Raw genomic sequence first — 24,066 nt, 5'->3', positions numbered from 1 at the left:
GGCTTCTACTCTTTTATTCAAAGGAAGCAGCCAGGGCATGAAGTGTTTTGCCTTGTTTGAATTCACAGACCACAGGGAAAGAGGGCTGGATTGGTGGCTCCTGTAGGTCTCTTTCATTATTCTCTTTATAGTCTTCTTAATGGGACCAGTGGGAAATGAGCCAAGTGTTAGAACTGCCCAGCTGAAGTGCCTCTTGTTGCCAAGTGACTTGGATAACGAACAGTTTCCCAGGCAGCCTGACTTTACTGAACCTACTCTAGAGCTTTGAGGGCAAAGTTTAGCCAATGATAAATGTGTTGTTTAACATCCCATTTGTGGCTCAGGTCCAGGGCCGAATGCCACTCTTTATTTATGGACTGTGTGTACCTGCTGTCATCATAGCCCCTCGAGGGTCAAGCCCAGGCGAGACCAGCCCACACAGGTAGGAGTCCTTTTGTTTTAACTCAGGGGGTCCCTTTCTTAAGTGGAGAGTACAGGTAACAGGATAACACTGAATTGTCTGAATGAGGAGTCAAGTTGGACTATTTGCTTGGAGCAAAGCTATCTCTTGGCTCTGAGGGGAGCCCTTTAAGAATTTGTGAAAACACTAAGTCCATCCTAGCCCTTTCCTCCAACACGCACGTTCCCTGCCTCCACAAGTCATTAGAATTGGCTAACGACTCTTAGCCAATTAGAACAGGCTCCCACACTTCGCCCTCTGTTGTTGTTGCCATTTAGTTGCCCAGTCGTGTCTGGCTCTTTTGTGACCCTATGGACTATAGCCTGCCAGGTTCCTCTGCTCATGGGATTTCCCAGGCAAGAATTCTTGGAGTGGCTTGCCATTTCCTTCTTCAGGGGATCTTCCTGACCCAGGGATCGACCCCTAACTCCTGCATTGGCAGGTGGATGCTGCTGGGCCACCTGGGAAGCCCTCACCCTCTGTTACTTTTCATCGAAGTAGCTAATGGTCCTTGTCACTTGTCTCCACCTGTGAGCTCATCCCCATCTTGCTCAGCACATTCCCACATTTGCTTCAAACTCTGATCCCTCTCCCATTATTCCCCAACCTTTCCATTACACCTTCTAGATCTGCCAGCATCCCCTCTCCATCTTTCCTGAAGCAGCTATGTCCTAAAGACATGGCTGTCCTGCAGCCCTCTCCAGGGTGGCCTATTTTTCCTTCCCACAGCACAATTCAACACAAATGATAATTCCCACAATTATCATTAGCCTGATGGAGAGGAAGGTCTCTCTTTGCTTTTTATTGCTACTTTCAGAGGGTTGATCCTGTCTCCTCCCTAAGAAGCTTCTTGGAAGTACATGTCACATGCAAGAGTATTTTTAGCATCTAATCAGCTGTTTGTCCTAACCTCTATTTCTCTGTCATATACCAATCTGGCCACACAGCTCCTTGACCTACTCGGTCCTGAAAAGTCTTGTTTTCCTTTGCCCAAACATCAGCCACCTGTGCCCAAGGTTGACCTCACACCATGACGTTACAAAAAATTGTTGCTGTTCTTGGGTCTCTAAGTCATGTCTGATACAGTGACCTCATGAACTGCAGCATGCCAGGCTTCCTTGTCCTTCACTATCTCCCAGAGTTTGATCAAATCAAGTCCACTTACTTGGTGATGTTATCTAACCATCTCATCCTCTGTCATCCCCTTCTCCTCCTGCCCTCAATCTTTCCCAGCATCAGGGTCTTTTCTAATGAGTCAGCTCTTGCATCAGATGGTCAAATTATTGGAGCTTCAGCTTCAGCATCAGTCCTTCCAGTGACTATTCAGAGCTGATTTTCTTTAGGATTGACTGCTTTGATCTCCTTGCAGTCCAAGGGACTCTCAAGCCTAGCATTTCATATGATGTACTCTGCATACAAATTAAACAAGTGAGGTGATAATAAACAGCCTAAAAATAACTGCACCATCACCAAAATGTCTATACCAAGCATCCACTCTCTGATTATCACTTCTTCTCTTTATAGATCACTCCTTTTTGCACCATCACTCCAACAATTCTTGAATGCTCCCAAAGTATCTCAGAGTCATGGGCTTGCCTAAATTTTCACAAATTATTATCCCCTCATGTCATCCCTCATGGCATCACTTCCCTCCTTGACCAACTTAGCTTCTGTGGCTCTCCATCATATTTATTCCTTGGAGTAGGAAATGGCAACCCATCCCAGTATTCCTGCCTGGGAAATTCCATGGGCCAAGGAACCTGGTGGGCTACAGCTCATGGGGTGCCAAAGAGTCAGACACAACTGAGCACGCGCTCACACACTCCACTCTCAAATCCCTTCATCTTCTCTTCCACCACTCCACTCATCTGGGAAGCAAAGAAAAGAACTCAACTTTGGCTAAATCCAATTTCTGATTCCTCCTAACCTTCATCTAAAAAACTAAAAGGCAGCCTTCAAATTGGGAGAAAATAATAGCAAATGAAGCAACGGACAAACAACTAATCTCAAAAATATACAAGCAACTCCTACAGCTCAACTCCAGAAAAATAAATGACCCAATCAAAAAATGGGCCAAAGAACTAAATAGACATTTCTCCAAAGAAGACATACAGATGGCTAACAAACACATGAAAAGATGCTCAACATCACTCATTATCAGAGAAATGCAAATCAAAACCACTATGAGGTACCATTTCACGCCAGTCAGAATGGCTGCGATCCAAAAGTCTACAAGCAATAAATGCTGGAGAGGGTGTGGAGAAAAGGGAACTCTCTTACACTGTTGGTGGGAATGCAAACTAGTACAGCCACTATGGAGAACAGTGTGGAGATTCCTTAAAAAACTGGAAATACAACTGCCTTATGATCCAGCAATCCCACTGCTGGGCATACACACTGAGGAAACCAGAAGGGAAAGAGACACGTGTACCCCAATGTTCATCGCAGCACTGTTTATAATAGCCAGGACATGGAAGCAACCTAGATGCCCATCAGCAGATGAATGGATAAGAAAGCTATGGTACATATACACAATGGAGTATTACTCAGCCATTAAAAAGAATACATTTGAATCAGTTCTAATGAGATGGATGAAACTGGAACCTATTATACAGAGTGAAGTAAGCCAGAAAGAAAAACACCAATACAGTATACTAACGCATATATATGGAATTTAGAAAGATGGTAACAATAACCCTGTGTACGAGACTTCGAAAGAGACACCGATGTATAGATCAGTCTTATGGACTCTGTGGGAGAGGGAGAGGGTGGGGAGATTTGGGAGAATAGCATTGAAACATGTATATTATCATGTATGAAACGAGTCGCCAGTCCAGGTTCGATACACGGTACTGGATGCTCGGGGCTGGTGCACTGGGATGACCCAGAGGGAGGGTAGGGGAGGGAGGAGGGAGGAGGGTTCAGGATGGGAAACACGGGTATACCTGTGGTGGATTCATTTCGATATTTGGCAAAACTAATACAATATTGTAAAGTTTAAAAATAAAATAAAATTTTAAAAAAAAGATAAAAACCTAAACGTGGCTGAAGAGCAGAGGATCACTGATTGACTTGTCTACCTTATATAAAAATGTCTCATTTCTCTCTCATTGTTGTCCAGTAACTTATCTTTGTAATTTTTAAGGTCTATTTCACACTTCATAAGCCCCATGAGCTCTTTCTATCCTCATATTCAGCTGATAATCTTACTTATATAACCTTACTTACTGATAGGCTCTTTTTACTGAGAAAGAAAAAAAATCCACAAAGCACATGAGATCTTAGCTCCCCAACCAGGGATCAAACCCACACCCCCTGCACTGGAAGGTGAGGCTTTTCCTCTGGACGACTAGGGAAGTCCCTGTTTTAACATTTCATCGTCATATCTACCAGACAACCTACATCTGCACTGTACACACCACCTTAGCTCTTTTTCCAAAAACCTGCCGCCTGCCCCACCCAGGCCAACGATTCCTCTTTGAGAGCACACCTCTCCTATTCCAGAATATTGCTCCTTCAAATAGATACTCTTTCTCTCTTGCATTAGATATTTCGCTCTTAGCTATTAAGCCCTCTCATACATACTTACACTTTGGTAACTTAAAAAAATCCTTTCATCTTATATATATATGTCTAATTTCAACATCACTCTTCTGCTTCACTTTTCAGGAAAAAAAACAAAAACAAAACTTGAATTTTCTGACCTCATTTCTAGCTTCTTGCTTCCCATGTTCTCTTGAACTCAGTGGAATCATGCTTTCTTGCTCAAAATTGCAGAGAAACTACCGTAGTCAAGGTGAGCCATGACCTTCATAAAATCAAGTCCAATCGCCAATCTTCCATCTCCATCCTCACTGCTCGGTGACATTGTCCATGGTGCCCACTCCCTCATTTTTGAAACACTTTGTTTGGCTTCCAGGATAGCACATGCTCCTAGTTTTCCCTCTGCTTTACTAGACATTCTTTAGAACACCCTCCTGTTCCTGACTTCTGTATGTTGGAACAAGAGGTACATTCATCTTCGGACTCTTCTTCTTTATCTACCCTCAGCCTCTTAAAAGCCTCTTATAATCTCCTTGTTTCAATCAACACTTATGAGTCTCAAATTTATGTTTCAGCTCAACTTCTTTCCTACCTCCAACCTCGTAGAAACTCCAGCTACTTCATATGAGTATCTAATGAACTGACATTTCCAACAAGAAATACGAATTTCTTCACAAATATGTTTCTAGCCCATCATTCTCAGTCAACCACACCATCATTTACCTTGCAGCTTATATTTCTTAAAAGTACAATCATTCCTTCATCTCTTTCTTCCATATCACATTTCAATCTATCAGCAGATCTCGTCAACTCTACCTTCACAACATATCCTTAATTGGACTCTGACTCCAACTCCTTCTCAGCACCAGCTCTTCTTAGCCCAAGTTCCATCTTGCCTTTCTGGACTCCTGATACACCTTACAATGGATTCTTTGTTTCCATTCTTGTCTTTTTTCTTAACCTCCTCTCTCTACTCAGCAGCAAGGGAGATACTTTTTAAAAATAAATATTATGGCATTTCCATGCTCAACTCTATCCATCATCTTCCCATGATAGAATCAAAGCCCAAGATCTTGCCATGCTCTGACTCTTTCTATCTCTTCAATTTCACTTACTATCACACTTCTCTTGTCCATTATGCTTTATTCACAAGAGGCAGTGTGTGCTTAGTTTTGTCTGACACTTTGAGATCCCCTAGACTGCAGCCCAGCAGGCTCCCCTGTCCATGGAATTTTCCTGGCAAGAATACTGGAGTGGGCTGCCATTTCCTCCTCCTAGGGATCTTCCCGATCCAGGGATCAAACCCACATCTCCCCAGTCTGTTGAATTGGCCAGGCAGATTCTTTACCACTGAGTCACTGGGGAAGCCCTTTATTCACAAGACTGTCATTCTTGTCAATATAAGAATTCTTATAAGAATATATAAACAAGCTCTTACTCCAAGGCCTCTGAACTTGCTTGTCCCTCAGATACTAATATAACTCATTCCCTCACTTTATTCAGGTCTCTGCTCAAATATCACCTCTTCTGAGAACCTTGCTCTGATCACCTCATCTAAATGATACCCCTTATCATGCCTTATCCTTTTAACTACTTTGTCTGTTTTCTTAGTGTTATCCAAGACCTTGGGCTTCCCTCATTGCTCAGTTGGTAAAGAATCTGCCTGCAATGCAGGAGACCCCGGTTCGATTCCTGGGTCAGGAAGATCCGCTGGAGAAGGGATAGGATACCCACTCCAGTATTCTCGGGCTTCCCCTGTGGCTCAACTGGTAAAGAATCCATCTGCAATGAGGGAGACCTGGGTTCAATCCTTGGGCTGGGAAGATCCCCTGGAGAAGGGAAAGGCTACCCACTCCAGTATTCTGGCCTGGAGAATTCCATGGACTATATAGTCTATGGGGTCGCAAAGAGTCGGACACAACTGAATGACTTTCACTTTCACTTTTTCAGTGTGCATAGAACAATCATGGGAGGACTGAAGTACTTAATATCTGTGGCATGGGTCAGTGAGTGAATGTTCAGAGTTCAATGTCAAGTTTCTGGTTCACATATTCAGTGATGTTCTGAGTTGGAGTTTCTAACAGAAAATAACAAATGAGTAAACTCTACCTTATTTTAGGGCTCCAACAACCCCCACAGACTGAACAAATTTCAAAGATTTGGCTTCCTATGAGAGCATCACTGCAGAGAGACTCCAGTATCTGCTGTGATGTTATTTACTCATTTGGATATTTTGAAATATGAGCCTCAAGCTCAGCATTCAGGCCCAATAGCTCTTGGAAGAAACATGTATCAAAATGAACTTTATATTATGTAGAAAAAAGCATCCATGCTATTTTTGTTGTTGTTGTTTTCTAGCCTCTGAACTTCTTATCTATTTTTCCCCCAGGATACAAATATCATAAGTCATTGGCAAGGTGTCAAAATGCCATCACATTTCTCCCTTTTTCTGGAGACTGAAATTTGTTTGTTGTTGTTGAGTTGCTAAGTGTGGTCCGACTTTTTGGCACCCCATGGACTCTGCCCAGGCTCCTCTGTCCATGGGATTTCCCAGGCAAGAATACTGGAGTGGGGTGACATTTCCTTCTCCAGGAGATCTTCCCAACCCAGGGATCCAACCCACATCTCCTGCATTGGCAGGCAGAATTCTTTACTGCTGAGTCACCAGGGAAGCCCTTCATTAATTGTACTTATGTACGATTAGACAAAATGATAACATCAAAAGGAGCAGATTCCGTGTTTCATTTGCTTTAAGAGAATAATAAAAATGGAATCATTCAAATCATGCCACTAATTTGAACACGTTATTATTTTAAAAGAAAGTAATAGATGAGTTAAAGATTTTTTGCTTTAACCACTTATTTTTAAACTGTTAGGCTTTATTTACTCTGAAGTTGTGAGGATAAGAACTATATTGTATTTATCTGCTACAAGGACACAGAGAGAGATGTTCAACAAATGGCCTTGGAGTGAATGAATGTGCCACTTAAGAACGTAACTCAGAATTTAAATTAGAAATTTAGAGCAATTTTCTGAGAGCTTGATTTGCACCAAATCCAAGTTTGCAAAATACTAACATTAAGAAATAAGCAATGGCTTTTTGAAAGTCTTCCTTTCATAAAAGAAGCACTTTAATATCAACAGTTTCCTTAGTCCATGTAAAATATTATTTGGTTTATAAAAATTGATTTTGTGTATAGTTGTTCATAAATAATCCTTTGACAAATGCAAATATAAATGTGTTTGTGAAAAGCAAATTGTGAGAGATACACTTTTATAGGAAGAGTGTGGAGAGGTTTTAAGATGAATAACATTTTATATCTGCTTTTGAGTTGCAGACAGTGTGGATCATTGGGTAAAAAGAAAGAAAAGAAGGACAGAACTGGAAGTTCAGTGTCACGGAAGTGAACCATGGAGTAAAATTTGAATGTTCTAAATTGCACTTCAGACTTCTTTTACATTGCGTTTTATACTATGATAAACAAGTCTTTAATATGTGACAAGAGAGGATAGGAAATTCCAAAGTGGTGCTTGATTCTTGTGTATGTACCATCATATCTCATGTGCTTAGGAACTGTACATGTCTACAGTTTGTTTCAGTAACAAAAGAGAAGACACTGATCTAAAAGGATGAACAGATCAAATTCAGTCTGGACCTGGGGAGATGACTTGCCATGTTCAGTGGTCCCTGATGTGAACTGACCTGAGACAAGAGCATTTTCAGTGTGTTTCACTACTTGCAAATGTCTTCCAGGCATGCCTTTCAAAATTCAGAGAGGAAAGACACGCAACAAGCAGCTTTCCGATAAATCCGTAAGGTCAAAAACCTCTAGCTTGAGTACAACCCAGTGCAACTGCTGAGCAAAAAGAATCCTCCTTCTAGGGTGGTTGTTGCACAAGCAAGAAAGGTAGTTTTCAAGATATCTTTAGTCTCACTGTAAATGTGCTCAAAATGACCCACATATTTGGTAACTTTTCATGGCACCTGGTGTGCACCAATAACTCCTTCTGATCCTTTCTCTCCATGAGCAGTCTTATGGCATGTGATTCCCCTTCTTAATATTGTATTTTCAGATACCTATACTTGGCCACTTTTAAACTTACTTTATTAACAGAGTAAAGATATGTGATTTAAAATAGAAGCTATGCCAGAGATAACAAATGGCTTTTGGTTTCTATTTTTCTCATATATAATAGGTTCGGTTCAGTTCAGTGGCTCAGTCGTGTCCGACTCTGTGACCCCATGAATCGCAGCACGCCAGGCCTCCCTGTCCGTCACCAACTCCTGGAGTTCACCCAAACTAAATTGTGTTAACTCAAAAGAATAGATATGTTTATCTTCCAGATTTTCTTTGTAATAGTTAGCTGGTTAAATAAAACATTGCATTTATAGAAATAGAAGGCCATTCCTCAATTTTTCAGATGTTTCCAGCTTAACATGGGTTTGGTGACCTTATCAAGACATAAAATCATAAATTCAAAGAGGAGTAAGGTTAACTACCATGTAGACACACACACACACACACACACACACACAACAACTTTGACCTCTCTCGAGTAATGACTAAACTGATCAGGACTTCTGATAAATTAACCTGATATTTAACCCTGTTTTACTCACCTAATACCCTCAGAAAATTATTTTTTCCTTCTTCACCGATTTTACACCTTAAAGGAAACTTATATGAGTTGTAGATGTACAACCAACATCTCCAGACAGAAATGAAGGCTATTTTTAGGAGAAACTAATCTCAAATGAAAGTAGAGCTTTCTACATGGTCACATATGTATTACACACTCATTACCCAAAGTGAGAAAGTAGGTCACTCCTCATTTCTTATTTATTCCCTGGCACAATCAGACTGCACAATGAAATCATGTGATATGCTTCAGAGCTACTGTCAGGACATAAAACCCAAGACAATGAGCAGCAGGACAACAGTTAGCAACAGGCAAATTCCAACAGTCTGGGTTTGGATTTGGTTTTATGTTACTAGAAGCAGATTTGCTCTGTTTTTTAATAGTTCATAAGAAACAGAAATCACAATGTATCGACTTCATATCCACCTACAAAGAGTTCAAAAAAGCCAAAGTTCTCCCCCCATTCATCCTCTTGTTCCACCAATATCTTGAAAATAAAAAAAAAAAAAAAACCCAAAATGAAAAAGAGTGAGAAAGGACACAAATGATTTAAATAATTTCAATCCTTATTAAACATCACTGAAGTGCATTTGATCTATCAGGCTGACTTCCACTTCTCACCACTAAGACCTTGCAAAGAAACTGTATTGCGTAGTTTTGTTTCCAGGGTTGATCTAGAACTGTAAAGATGAGATGTGTATGAATGTGTGTATGTGTTTTAAGTCCATTTCATAAACACGGACACAGGACGATTCTCATCATTTGTAATAGTCTTTGGAGTCCAATCATGCAGAGTAACAGGCAGGTGTAAATTAGGTCTTGTTGCAAGATATACATGGCAAGGTGAACAGTTCAGTGCTAACTAGGGGTGGGAGATTTCTGTCCATTAGGATATACTGGCCATTGGTCCCACATAATCAAAAGTTAGATGTACAGGAGTTCATATACAAACAGAGATCTTCCATTTCAGCTTGCTGACCAAGGAAATGAGTCAAAGTGAGCCATTTCAGACAGCGAAAGAACTGTCCAAGTGCTAAAAGAGATAAAATCTTGTATTTTAATCACATGGAAAATAATTAGTGTAACTATGTACATTATAAGTTGATTGTTGTTCTTAGAGAAAGGAGTTTCCATTCTGGGTTCAAAAATCTCTGTGGACAATATGCATGTTGGGCATTGTGAGCAGGGTAGAGAGTGGAGATTTCTCTTCAGACCCAAAGTGGTTGGAATCAAAGATTTCTCAGGCTATTTAATCTCTTGCTCTGAGCTATACAAGATAAATTCTCTTCAGCTAACCTGGTTGATAGCATTCATCAGAGAGCATGATGCTTTTAAGATTTAGATTATCATATGTTGAGAATTACATAGAAATAGATTTGGAATAATTTAGATTTTGCAATGACTATTTAAAATTTTGAAGTCCATTTTGCTTATTCTGCCCCCCACCCTTCCCTGGCAAGTCATAAAAGGATTTATCTAATCTCACCTAGTCTACTTATTCTATTTGTCAAGGCCTTTTTCCTGATTTATCAGTCAGCTGCTATCAGTATCCTTAGGTAATATTTTTCTGATAATGATAACAGATTGAAAAAAAAAAACAACTATACAGCTCCCTGGCCTTCAGTTAAATAGTTTACTCCAAGTGGAGGGAACAGACCAGGCCCTGGTCCATCTATGGGGTACATTCTCTCAAAGCTCAGTCATCAGATTCTTGAAGATGCAAGATTATTATCAGTTTTTATTCCACAAGAAGAAATTTGGTTCTCAGGCCGGTGTATCTCTTTTGGCCAACAGAATACATATAGAAATATCAAAGTGGGGGTGGTGGTTTTGCCAAGCTCTCTCAAAAATCTAGTTCCTCCTGCACATGGATATGTAGCTATCCCTCCTGTAAAATACTACAAAACATTTCTTGAAGGATCACTATGAAACTACTTGCCCTTTAAGGAAAGTCAGGCCAACTTCGCATTCCGAAAGGAACCCCAACCATAGGCAGGAACTTCACTTTTCCCAAGAGTGACCTGACACCCCCCTACCTGAAAAGCAGGAGAGACCTTTTGAAGGAATGGGTGACTGCACTGGAAATATTTGTTTTTTCGAGAAAAGAAGACTCAGTGCAGAACATAGTATATTCTGTGGATCTGGTAACAACATAATCACCTCCTGAAGGGACTGATAAAATGGACCCAAGGTTGTGAAGGGTGGGTGGACTTTTGCAATGATGGTTCTCTTTGTTGGCCTATTGCCTGTTGCTTTGATAATCTAGGAAAATTAATTGTAGAAGCTATCAAGAAGCTAACCCTTAGCTTGCTTTGTAATACATGATATCTCAATATAAAGGTTGTTTCATTTTCCCTTGACTGGAGGGAGTTCTGGCTGAAGGTAACCCGTTTCCAAGAGACAACAGGAGAGGCCAGACTAGTGGAGTTTAGAGAAGTAAGTAGCAAGTGGAAGTAGCAAGTAAGGGGAGGGACTTTGGGTAGTTCTTGTCTGGTTTCATCTGAATGGAAAAAAAAAATCACTTCCACATACATGAGACAGAGTCTAACTGTCAAGTGGTTTGAAGTTGCTGGCTGGCTGGAGATTTCCTTTTGTCTCCTGGTGTTGTTTCGTGGCTGATGAAATTCTCCCTGGGATTCACTCTCTTTCAACAGCTTCGTGCTCTCTGCACTTAATCTCATGTGGTTAAAGAGCCAGGAGGGGAGAGGCCGCAGGTATAGCAAGAGAAGGGCACAGAGAAAGGAGATAAACAAAGAAAAAGGAAAGCAGAGAAGAGAAACTTTAAAGGGGGAGGGGGAGTGAGGGAGAGGGTTGAGAGAGTGTGACACAAAGAAAATTGAGAGAACTCATGTGAATGTGGAAGCATTTTTCCAATCAGATTGTCTGCAATATTAACCAAAAACAAGGGCAGCAAGATAGAGACATGGGCCACTTCTATTCCAGGGGGCAAGCTGCACAGTCTAATAATTTTTCTCTCCATTTTGAACAAATGACCTCTTATCATGAAATCTATGGTGCGAAGCAATCCCTGGTAAATGGCAGCATTGCTCCCATGGCGATGGTGGGAGTTGATTCTATTGCTTAGGAAGAGATACAGCTTCTCTATCATTGTGTTTAAGGCAGTTTTCACAGCACTGGCATTCTTGACTGCTCTGTTTTCCGAGGGATTCCATTTGCCTGTCATCTCACACTCAACCAACCATCCTGTGTGTTTCACTTCTTCTTCAGGTGAAATACCACCACATTGGTGAGCACCAAAATGGTCAGAGTGCAGAGTTGTGATGGATACTTCACTACAGTGAATAAGAGGAGAAGGGTCGACCTGGTCCTGTTATTGCTGAGAAGTTATCCTGGTATCGCCTTGTATGGAACCAGGATGTTTCACAGTGCCTCCTTCAAGTGCCTGGGAAAGCACTTTCATTTATTTTTGAGCTAAATTCAGGAGATTTTGCTAAACATTGACATCAATGCTTCATGGCTTTTAAGACACTCTATTGCTAAAGCTATTTAGGAGCAGTAACTTATGGGCAGAGTTATTGCTGTCATGTCAACTTGTGGTACAAAACTCAAATGATCAGCCCTTCTTGAATTGTTGAAATTTATGAAAAAATAAATAAATAAGAGACATTGGCCATGTTAAGGAGTCGGGGAAACCCCTGAGGAACGTCTGTGGATGTTTTCAAATGCTAACCTGAGGATTGCCCTGGGCTTTGGGTATTTTTTTAAGTAATTTTTTTTTTAATTCCAGAAGAGGGAAGTAATATTTCTTCTCAAAATAAAACCTTGACGAGGTATAAACATGGAAAATAGCACAGTCATGGAAAACACAACCCACAATCTAAAAATAGCCTAGGCAAACTCACTTTTTGTTAGGGATACCACGTAGAGGCAGCTCCAGTCTATTTCAGAGAAGGGTTCCCATCAGATATGGACACACTAACCCTGCCTCACTAGCTGCCAATCTCTTCTCAGTTGTGACACATAATTTGCAAACGATCAGTGAGGGTCTCCTTTCTAAAACAGGAATGCCGGTGTCTCCTAAATCTGGGTCATACCTCCTTTAGTTCTTCCTCCCACATGGCCACACTACCCTAGTCTCTCCTACCCACTCACTATCAGAGAAAAGACCCTCAGCTGTTATGCCTACCTTCCTTCTAAAGGTCAAACCATTCAGTACCTGGAAACTGTTACCCTCTCCCACCCCGCACTGTACATAAGCATCACATATGTTCTTTCTACAAATTGGTTTACAGGTGCCATTTAATCAGTTCAGATTTGGAAGCTACATCTTCAAGGGTCCAAGAGAACTCACTCCCTCCCCATATTCCGCCCTTTACACATTTTCTTATAAGACATACAGCTTAATCAATTAACAAACTAAATAGCTTATATACTGGCAATATATTACAGATGGGTTTATGTCAGAGTAATAGATCACATGAAATGGACCATGTGGTACCCCAGTGCGTGATGTCTTGGGAGAGCCCTGAGGACACTGACAGTAGCATCTCTAAGTACGTGGTGCTGTATGAATACAGACACATGCGGATCTGTATCTACATCCATCTGACTAGGCCAATAGGAGCAGGTAGATGCAAGATAGAGACACACACATGCTGGATGGGGCCACTGCACACCTTGTCATGCCATTTGAAAGGGCAGTTACAGGTCACTGGTTCTGCAGCCATTAAAATTACACTTTATGGAGAAGGCTTCTCTAATTGTGTTTGATTTGCTTTCTGTAGTAAAAGCATCATTGGAAGAATACCAAAGCAAGAGCAACTAGGAGTTAAATATACATTTGGCTTAGCTGCAATACAGAACTCTGGAGAAGAAGCAGGCTGAAAGATGTGTTTCAATTTTAGACTCGGATTCTCTCCCTTGCCACGTTCTTGTCGTTGCGTGTCTGCGTTTGCGTGTGTGCGTGCGTGTCTGCGTGTGTGTTCCATCACATCATCTCCTGAAGAACGCTGGGTTTCGCAGGCAGGCGGCTAGTCACCTGCAACAACCCAGGGGTCCTGCCGAGGCTTCCAGGCTGCTGTCAGTGTCAGATGCCAGGGTCTGGTCGGTGGACATGGAGGAGATGTCATTGACGGATGAGGAAGGAGGGAGGCTCTCACTGCTGTTCACGGCTGCACCTGTGCTAAGAAAATGAAGACCGACATGACTAAACCTGGAACTAGACTCAGCTGGATGTCACTCAGCGGACAAGTGCGTGCACAGACGACAAGGCAGTGCTCCCCAACCTTTTTGGCATGAGGGACCGGTTTCATGGAAGACAGTTCTTCCACAGAGCAATAAGGGGGGATGGTTTGGGGATGATTCACGTGCCTTAGCTTTACTGTGCATTTTATTTCTATTATTAGTACATCAGCTCCACCTCAGATCATCAAGCATTATTAGATCCTGAAGGCTGGGGACCCTAGATAGGGGATGTCTGCTCCATCATTCATTCGACAAGTCCTCATAGAACCACTAATACAGAGCACTACATTAGACTGTGAACATGAGGATAACAACACAGTGTCCCTGGTCACAAGTTATTCAAGGGTTAAAGCAGTCATTCAAAATTGGGAAAGGAGTACATCGAGGCTGTTTATTGTCACCCTGCTTATTTAACTTATAATATGCGGAGTACATGATGAGAAACGCTGGGCTGGATGAAGTACAAGCTGGAATCAGTGCTGCTCGGAGAAATATCAATAACCTCAGATATGCAGATGACACAACCCTTATGGCAGAAAGTGAAGAAAAACTGAAGAGCCCCCTGATGAAGGTCAAAGAGGAGAGTGAACAAGCTGGCTTAAAACTCAACATTCAGTGAAGATCATGGCATCTGGTCCCATCATTTCATGGCAAATAGATGGGGAAAGAATAGAAACAGTGACAGACTTTATTTTTTGGGTCCCAAAGTCACTGAAGATTGTGACTGCAGCATGAAAGTAAAAGACACTTGCCCCTTGGAAGAAAAACTATGGCCAACCTAGACAGCATATTAAAAAGGACAGACATTACTTTGTCCACAGAGGTCTGTCTAGTCAAAGCTATGGTTTTTCCAGTAGTCATGTATGGTGGTAAGAGGTGGACCATAAAGAAGGCTGAGCACCGAATAATTGATGCTTTTGAACTGTGGTGCTGGAGAAGACTCTTGAGAGTCCCTTGGACTGAAAGGAGATCAAACCAGTCAATCCTAAAGGAAATCAACCCTGAATATTCATTGGAAGGACTGATGCTGAAGCTGAAGCTCCGTTACTTTGCCACCTGATGGGAAGAACTGACTCATTGGAAAAGACCCTGATGCCGGGAAAGATTGAGGGCAGGAGGAGAAGGCGATGAGAGAGGATGAAATGGTTGGATGGCGTCACTGACATGGGCTCGAACAAACTCTGGGAGATTGTGAAGGACAGAGAAGCCTGGTGTGCTACAGTCCTTGGTGTTGCAAAGAGTGGGACATGACTAGTGACTAAATAACAATGCAGTAACTGTCAAATTCTGCTCTACCCTAGAAATCACCTGTAATGATTCTAAAAGAAAAAAAAAAAACCCTCCACTAAACACCCCATTCACCCTTCACACCTCCCATATTATAACGCATCTGGCCTTGGGTAGAATCAAGGCATTTGCATTTTTCAAAAGCTCCCTGGAGACTGATGTTAAAGGCTGAAGACCACTATTCTATGAAGAGGGCAAATAAGTGAACACCTTTAAAGTAATCACCTGAACCTGGATGGTTTCAATTCAGGAAGGTGTTTGTTTGTTTGTTTGTTTTCCTGCATAAGGCAGTAGGTGAGATTTTAGTTACTGACCAGGGATCAAACCCACACTCCAGGAACTGGAATCACAGAGTCTTAACCCGAGTCTTAACCACTGGACTGCCAGGGAAGTCCCTCAGGCAACTTTTAAAACAAACACATATAAGCCTCTTATCCCAGAAATATAGGCTGAGGTAATTCCCAGAGATCAGATTTACTTTGAGGCTACAGTTATAAGAAAGGAAGGTATATTAAGTAAATATTATTTTACCATCATTAATTTGACATCAAACTTAAAATCCATATAGGAAAATCCAGGTAGGACTGTGGATGAAAGTCACCATAGACCAAAAAAAGAACAGAAGTCAGAACCACAGTCAGCCTCTTGAGTGCATTTACTTTTCATCAGGCTTGCTTACCTGGGAATCTCCAAATAAGAACTACAAAAATTTTTTAATTGATCTGCTATGTAGGAATACAAAGGTTTTGAAACTCTGAGGAGAAACCTGCTTATGGTAATCACTCAATAAATACTTACTGAGCTACAGTAGTTTTAAGAACCACACAGAGGAGATTGTAAAACTGAATTAAACCAAAGCACCCTGGAAAGTCCAATCACTTTTTCTCTTTATAGAGCCTTTATATTCAAGCGATACAGGTGGTGAAATGCATGTTTTGTGAAATAGTTCACTATTAAAAATATATGAAGTATAAGCATCTAATAAAGTGAGAAATATTTGGTGAAAATCATATATCCCTGTGAATAAGTCACAGTAGTATTATCAAATACATCTAATAAGTTAGGGGGGAAAATCTAATGAAGTGGAGAACTTAATACAATCTCCTTGTTCCTGGAGTAGGTAGGTGATTAAAATGTGACAGTAACTGAAGAGGGTACACACACTTAAACTAAGACAAATTACATGGATCCTTTTAAAGCTGTTCTTTGTTGATTATAACCATATTTATGCAAATTATGATAAATGTAAAAAATATAGGAAAAAAAGACAGCAATATGCACTGATCCTCAAATTAATGATAAGAACTATTAAACTTTTGATATATTACTTTCTGGTCTTTTTGCTAGGAAGTCTCTCTAAGTATAATCATTTCATATATACCCTTTTGTATCCTGTATTTTCTTATCCAAAAAACCTATGCAATATTTCATGTTCTTTAAACTCTTAAAAATATCAGTACCCACTAATCTTAAATGTCTCTATATTTTTAAATCTGTCTTATTAACATCTTCATGTAAATACCTTTACTCTTATTATCATATAATATTATGATATATTAATGATATATATTAATGATATATATTAATATGATAAGTTATATCATATTAATATAATGTAAAGTTCGGCTCAGTTCAGCTCAGTCACTCAGTCAAGTCTTACTCTTTGCGAGCCATGGACTGCAGCATGCCAGGCCTCCCTGTCCATCACCAGCTCCCGGAGCTTGCTCAAACTCATGGCCATCGAGTCGGTGATGCCATCCAACCATCTCATCCTCGTCTTCCCCTTCTTTTTCTGCCTTTAGTTTTGCCCAGCATCAGGGCTTATCCAATGAATCAGTACTTCGCATCAGGTGGCAATACTTTGGCTACCTAACGTGTGCTTAGTTGCTCAGTAAGCATACAAGTAATGTAAAGTTATCTGGCTTCAATTCATTCCAGCTTTATTTGATTATATCCTTTACAGATATGGTGCAGAGCTACTTCATTTCCTCTTGTGACATATACTAGTAGATTTCAGAGGCCAGCAGACAACTCTTGATTAAACAGCCCAACTGCCCAGCTCTGTTTTTTTTCCCTTTGATTTTAGATTAAATTATACCAACATCCTCATATTCTTTCATCAGCTATGGTCTCTAATAATTGAGCATTACTGCGATGGGCTTCTCTGGAGAAGGCAATGGCACCCCACTCCAGTACTCTTGCCTGGAAAATCCCATGGACGGAGGAGCCTGGTAGGCTGCAGTCCATGGGGTCGCTAAGAGTCAGACACGACTGAGCAACTTCCCTTTCACTTTTCACTTTCACACATTGGAGAAGGAAATGGCAACCCACTCCAGTGTTCTTGCCTGGAGAATCCCAGGGACGGGGGAGCCTGGTGGGCTTCCACCTATGGGGTCACACAGAGTCAGACATGACTGAAGTGACTTAGTAGCAGCAGCAGCGATGGGCTTCTCAGAAACATCTTAAATTTTTCCACATTATTATTAAAGGGTAGAGATTAAAACTAGATGCAGGATTTTAATAAAGGCTTGATCAAATTATGGGCTGACAGAGTGAGATTACTGTCTATTCATCTCCTGAATGATATATTCTTATACTATGGATGGTTTTCAAATCACGGTACTAGAGTTTAGATTTAGTTTTAATTTGAAATATAAAATATTGCCCATATATCTTTTGTAACAGCTTCACTGAGACATATTTCACAAATCTAATTTGTATAATTCAATTGTTTTAGGTTATTCACATAGTCGTGCAATCATTACAACAATCAGTTTTGTAGAGTTTTCATCCCCACAAAAGGAAATCCTATAATCTGCTTCTTACCACCCAGCCCTAGGCCATGACTAACTTACTTTCTGTCTTTATAAAACTGTCTGTTCTGAACATATCAGATAAATGGAATCATACAATATGTGTCTTTTGTGACTAGTTTCTTTCACACAGCTTAATATTTTCAAAAGATTCATCTGTATCAATACTTCACTTCTTTTTATGACAACAGTATTCTACTGTATGAATATATCCCTTCTGTTTATCTATTTATCAGATAATATCACATGATATTTGTCTTTCTCTGACTTACTCCACTGAGTGTGATCATCTCCAGATCCATCCGTGTTGCTGCAAATGGCATGATTTCATTCTTTTTAATGGCTGAGTAACGTTCCATTGTACATGTGTACATAGGTCTTCACGCATCCATCTGTAGATGGGCCTTTATGTTGCTTCCTGTCTTGGCTATTTTAAACAGTGCTGCAGTGAACACTGGCGTGCATGTATCCTTTCAAACCATGTTTTTCTCTGGATATATGCCCAGGATTGGGACTGCTAGACCTTATGGTAGCTGTATTTTTAGTTTGTAAGGAGTCTCCATACTATTCTCCATAGTAGTTGTACCAATTTACATTCCCACGAACAGTGTAGGAGGGTTCCCTTTAACCCATAACCTCGCCAGCACTTACTGCTTGTAGGCTTTTTTATCATGGCCACTCTGACTGGTATGAGGTGATATCTCATTGTAGTTTTGATTTTCATTTCTCAGAATCTTTATCAACCGTATTTCTAGGGTTCCATAAATTGTTGTTGCTGACTCTGTATAGCACAAATGCATTAAAAAAGGTTCCTAACAGTGCCTCTATAAAATCCCCATTACATTCTCAGGTTGTATGTAAAGAGTTTCCCTATACAGTGCTGTGGGGGATGGGAATCTTGTGTACTGTCTAGCAGCACGCTGCGGTGGTTTTAGTGGCTTTGAGAGTCAGTTATTAGCATTTCTTTCCAATTTTGCCTTCATAGATGACATATCAGTAGCTTGAAATTGATCACAGAATATTTACACGATCAGTTCAGTTCAGTTCAGTTGCTCAGTCGTGTCCGATTCTTTGCGACCCCATGAATTGCAGCACGCCAGGCCTCCCTGTCCATAGAAATTAGTAATTGCTACAATCAGTCCATCTTTTTTAAAGAGATGATTGCATGCAGGCATGCTCATTTGCTCAGACATGTTCAACTCTTTGTGGCCCCATGGACTGTATGTAGCCAGCCAGACTCCTCTGTCTATGGAACTCTCCAGGCAAGAATACTGGAGTGGGCAGCCATTCCCTTCTCCAGGGGATCTCCCTGACTCAGGGATCAAACTCTATTATTATTAAAAATTAAACCCCACACTGTAATTAAAAAAAAAAAACTTCTGCTTCTGTATGATTTTTTCTATTGCACTATACTATATGCCTTCTCAACTGTAGCCATCTCTGGCTTTACTGAATGATCCTCTCAAGTCTGTTTTTTATGTAGACAATAAATAAATTTTTAAACCGTAAAAACAAACAAAATTAGAAGGTTCCAGACAAATATTTTGGCTTCAAGTTGTTAGTTTACTGCCAAACAGTTTGGGACAATATGTTAAAAGTAGAATTGAACTGAATTGAACTTATCATTGCCCAGGATATCCTAGCAATGTGATAAATACCCCTCTTCCTATATTGTTTTCAGAGAAACCAGTAAAATACATACTCTTTTTATAAAATTTTTTTGTTAGTAAAGCATTATAAATTTTTGTCAATAAATGTGTCATTTAAATTAACTGGAAATACTAATAAAGTTACAGATAAAAAATACTAGTTACTTTCAAAATTACCTGAAAAAAATTTAGGTTTTATGGAAAGACATAATAACCTCAGATATGCAGATGACACCACCCTTATGGCAGAAAGTGAAGAAGAACTAAAGAGACTCTTGATGAAAGTAAAAAGGAGAGTGAAACAGCTGGCTTAAAACTCAACATTCAAAAAATAAAGATAATGGCATCCGGCCCCATCACTTCATGGCAAATAGATGGGGAAAAAATAAAAACAATGACAGACTTTATTTTCTTGAGCTCCAAAATCACTGCAGATGGTGACTGCAGCCATGAAATTAAAAGACACTTGCTCCTTGGAAGAAAAGCTATGACCAACCTAGACAGCACATTAAAAAGCAGAGACATTACTTTACCAACAAAGGTCCATCTAGTCAAAGCTATGTTTTTTCCAGTAGTTATGTATGGATGTGAGAGTTGGACTATACAGAAAGCTGAGCACTGAAGAATTTATACTTTTAAATTGTGGTGTTGGAGAAGACTCTTGAGAGTCCCTTGGACTAAAAGGATATCAAACCAGTCAATCTTAAAGGAAATCAACCCTGAATATTCATTGGAAGGACTGATGCTGAAGCTGAAGCTCCAATACTTTGGACACCTGATGGGAAGAACTGACTCATTGGAAAAGACCCTGATTCTGGGCAAGATTGAAGGCAGAAGAAGGGGATGACAGAGGATGAGATGGCTGGATGGCATCACCGACTCAATGCATATGAGTCTGAGCAAGCTCCAGGAGTTGGTGATGGACAGGGAACCCTGGTATGCTGCAGTCCATGGAGTCCCAAAGGATCAGACATGACTGAGTGACTGAACCGAGCTGAACTTACAAAAATTTACCAGCTAAAAGTTGCATGTGTATCTGTGCGCGCACACTCAGTCACTCAGTTGTGTCTGACTCTGCAACTTCATGGACTGTAGCCCACCAGGTTCCTCTGTCCATGGGATTTTCCAGGCAAGAATACTGGAGTGGGTTGCCATTCCTTTCTCCAGGGAACCTTCCCAACCCAGGGATCACACCCGCATCTCCTGCATCTCCTGCACCAGTAGGCAGATTCCTCACCACTGAGCCACCTGAGAAGCCTAGAAGTTATCCAGCCAAAGGCATCCATAGTCTCAAAGGAAAATACTGTTCTGCTTTTCTAAATAAAATTATTTTCCTGACCCATCCACACATAAAAAGAGACACAAAGTATTATGAGAACCACTAGATTTGTTTTAGTCACTAAGATGTATTCCTTCTCTGTATTCATGGCTATCAGCTTCAGTTGGTTTAGGGGCTGATGTTTTTAAATAGAAAAAGTTATTGGGATAGATCTGTAAATAATTGGGAGGAACATACTCCCATAAGATGTAGAGGAGAAGGAGGGGCTATATATTAAAATCACTGGGAAAGCTTTATCTTCCATTTAGAGATTCTAAGAAATCTCTACCCATCTTGATGCTAAGCATCCCTAGCTCAGTGAGTCATTGTCACTTCTGGGAGGTTTACTTCTCAGGCAACAGGGTGGTGAACAGACTAAGAATCTTTGTATTAGATGACCTTCTAGTTTGTTCTTGCTCTAACATTCTATAGTAAATGCTTTTAGAAGAAAATTAATTTCTATTCATGGGCTGTTATTCCCTCAGCAGTCTTTACAAATCAATTCAGAAAGCAAGCACTCATGCTACTCTTGAAAATAAATCACTATGCAAGTGAAATCAGATAGTAGAAGGGAGTATAATTATTTATTTAGAAGTGTATCTGGGGTTTAGATTTATTTCTTATTGATACACAACAATTCCATCAGTAAATTTCAAGCTTCTGTATTATTCTGCAAATGCACATTTAACTTTCTATTTACATTTTAAAAGCATCACTAAAACATGAGTTTGGGTATTAGGACAATTTTGTCACTGAAAAACTGCATTAACTTATTCCCTTGCTGCTGGGTTTCTAGTGTTGCCATGACTGAATATTAAGGGAGTCTAAGTCGTAATATTATTTCATCTCAGCTATTTACAAAATAAAATGTGATATGCAACATTCCTGAGAAAAGGTGATTATAATGAGGAATGCAATAAGGCTGAATCTTCAAAAGTTTTCTAAGTAATCGCTTTCTCTTTCCAGCATAGTTTACTGCAAATGTGTGTGTGTGTGTTAATTGCTCAGTCGTGTCCAACACTTTGCAACCCCGTGAACTGTAGTCCATTAGTCCAGCTGAACTCCTCAGTCCATGGCTTTTCCAGGCAAGAATACCAGAGTGGCTGTATATATATATATACACACCATGTACACACACACACACACACACACACACACACGCACACCACACGCGCGCGCGCACACACACACACGCACACACACGCACAGTGGTATGCCAATAAAAATTTAGCAAATGGCTCTTCAGAGGGGTTAAGAATGCCTTGATTTGTAGAGTCAGCCAATTTCTATGTCTTAAATCCTGCATGGTGGATTTCAAGCTACAATATGAGGTCAAAAAACTCAGTGTACACAAGTGGCTCGTTGCTCCAGTACATGGCTGTCTTATGTCTCCGCATAATGCACGGAAATATATCAAACACAGGGACTTCCCTGGTGGTCCAGTGGTTGAGGATCCACCTGCCGATGCAGGGACACAGGTTCAATCCCTGGTCCAGGAAGATTCCACATGCCTCAGAGCAACTAAGCCCATGTGCCACAACTACTGAGCCCTCATGCCACGGTTAGTGACGCCCATGCACCCTGGAATCCACACTGCACAACCAGAGAAGGCACCTCAGTGAGAGGCCCACACACCGCAGCTGGAGGGTAGTCCCCCACTCACTGCAGCTGGAGGGTAGTCCCCCGCTCACTGCAGCTGGAGGGTAGTCCCCCACTCACTGCAGCTGGAGGGTAGTCCCCCACCCACTGCAGCTGGAGAAGCCCATGGGCAGCAGTGAAGACCCGCTGGGCAAAAATAAATAATAGCTAGCTAAGTAAATAAAAGAATAAAAAATACCAAACAGAAATATGTCATATAATATGTATCACACATATGATTTCTCAAAATCAAGCCAGGAATCTTTTCCTTTAAAATCATGTAGTGAAAGATTGAATCCACAATCATTTTAACTATAAATTGCTTAAGCCAGGCCACTATAGTTTAGAGCAGGTGTAGAAGATAGATAATTTAGTATTGTTACAGGTAGTTGGAATGGGTAAAAGTATTTTGGCCTTCTCGTGTGCACAAAGAGCCTAAGGGGAATGTTTTATGATTAATTGCTAGCACACTAAACTAACTGCTAAGTCACTTCAGTCGTGTCCGACTCTCAGCGACCCCATGGACTGCAGCCTTCCAAGCTCCTCCGTCCATGGGGTTTTCCAGGCAAGAGTACTGGAGTGGGCTGCCATTGCCTTCTCCGACACTAAACTAAACGGGCATGCAAAAAATTTCAGGAATATATATGTCCCACAGTGAATAAATAAAAAAACCACCTGAAAGCATGGCAAAGCTTTGTCTGAAGCAGGAGTAAATGCCAGAAGCAACATTTGTGTACTTGATACTCGGTTCATTTACCTTCATGATGATTAACAAGTGAATAAGTATTAACTGGCATAAGAACATACTGAACTGCATACTGTCCCAAAACTATAATCCTGTCTTGAATTTTGTCTTTGGGAGAGCACCAAGAAACATGTTGAAGAAAGACCTGAGCACCAATTTCCAAATTAATAAATATTTAACAGGCTACTATTATGTGTAAGTTGCTCAGTCCTGTCTGACTCTTTGCAACTCCATGGACTGTAGTCCATGGAATTCTCTAGGCCAGAATACTGGAGTGGGTAGCCTTTCCCTTCTCCAGGGGTTCTTCCCAACCCAGAGATCGAACCCATGTCACCCGCATAGCAGGCAGATTCTTTACCACTGAACCACCAGGGAAGCCCTTCTCTGGTGGCTCAGAGGTTAAAGCGTCTGCCTATAATGTCGGAGACCTGGGTTCGATCTCTGGGTTGGGAAGATCCCCTGGAGAAGGAAATGGCAACCCACTCCAGTATTCTTGCCTGGAGAATCCCATGGACGAGGAGGCTGGCGGGCTACAGTCCACGGGGTCACAGAGTCAGACACGACTGAGCGACTTCACTCACTCATTATGTGTAAGGGATAATACTCTGGCACCGCAGGGCAAAGCTGAATATATACAATCTTTTTCTCAATGAATTTACAATTGATACAGGTAATAAGACAATGTGTAAAATACAAGTACTATTAGGACCCATAGGAAAGAAAGATCTTATTCTTTGGGAAGATATGAAAAGTCTTTTGGAACAGATACGAAAAATATTTGGGGACAA

The 24,066-nt window shown here is 40.8% G+C and overlaps 1 protein-coding gene across 50 annotated transcripts in view; it reads right to left on the bottom strand.

Annotated features, from left to right (window-relative positions):
• Positions 1-12,865: 12,865 nt before the first annotated feature.
• Positions 12,866-24,066, bottom strand: part of MAPK10 (mitogen-activated protein kinase 10) — a 373,060-nt gene continuing 361,859 nt past the window's right edge. For 28 of the 50 annotated variants that reach the window (XR_015165197.1, XR_015165199.1, XM_086404939.1 and 25 more), the window contains one exon: positions 12,866-13,761. Coding sequence is in view for 47 of the 50 variants with exons in the window: in XM_086404939.1 (XP_086261065.1) it covers positions 13,619-13,761 (143 nt within the window). In the remaining 3 variants the exon portion in view is untranslated. Of the gene's footprint in view, positions 13,767-24,066 lie in introns of all 50 variants that reach the window. The other 22 variants (XR_015165198.1, XM_086404959.1, XM_086404956.1 and 19 more) reach the window with 1 other exon arrangement.

This window comes from Bos grunniens, chromosome 6 (genome assembly GCF_055505025.1).
Source record: "Bos grunniens cultivar Pamir isolate PY7600 chromosome 6, Bosgru_T2T1.0, whole genome shotgun sequence".
In the NCBI taxonomy this organism is placed as follows: domain Eukaryota; kingdom Metazoa; phylum Chordata; class Mammalia; order Artiodactyla; family Bovidae; genus Bos; species Bos grunniens.
The sequence above is the reverse complement of the archived record's forward strand: the minus strand, read 5'-3'. Positions and strand labels throughout refer to the sequence as shown.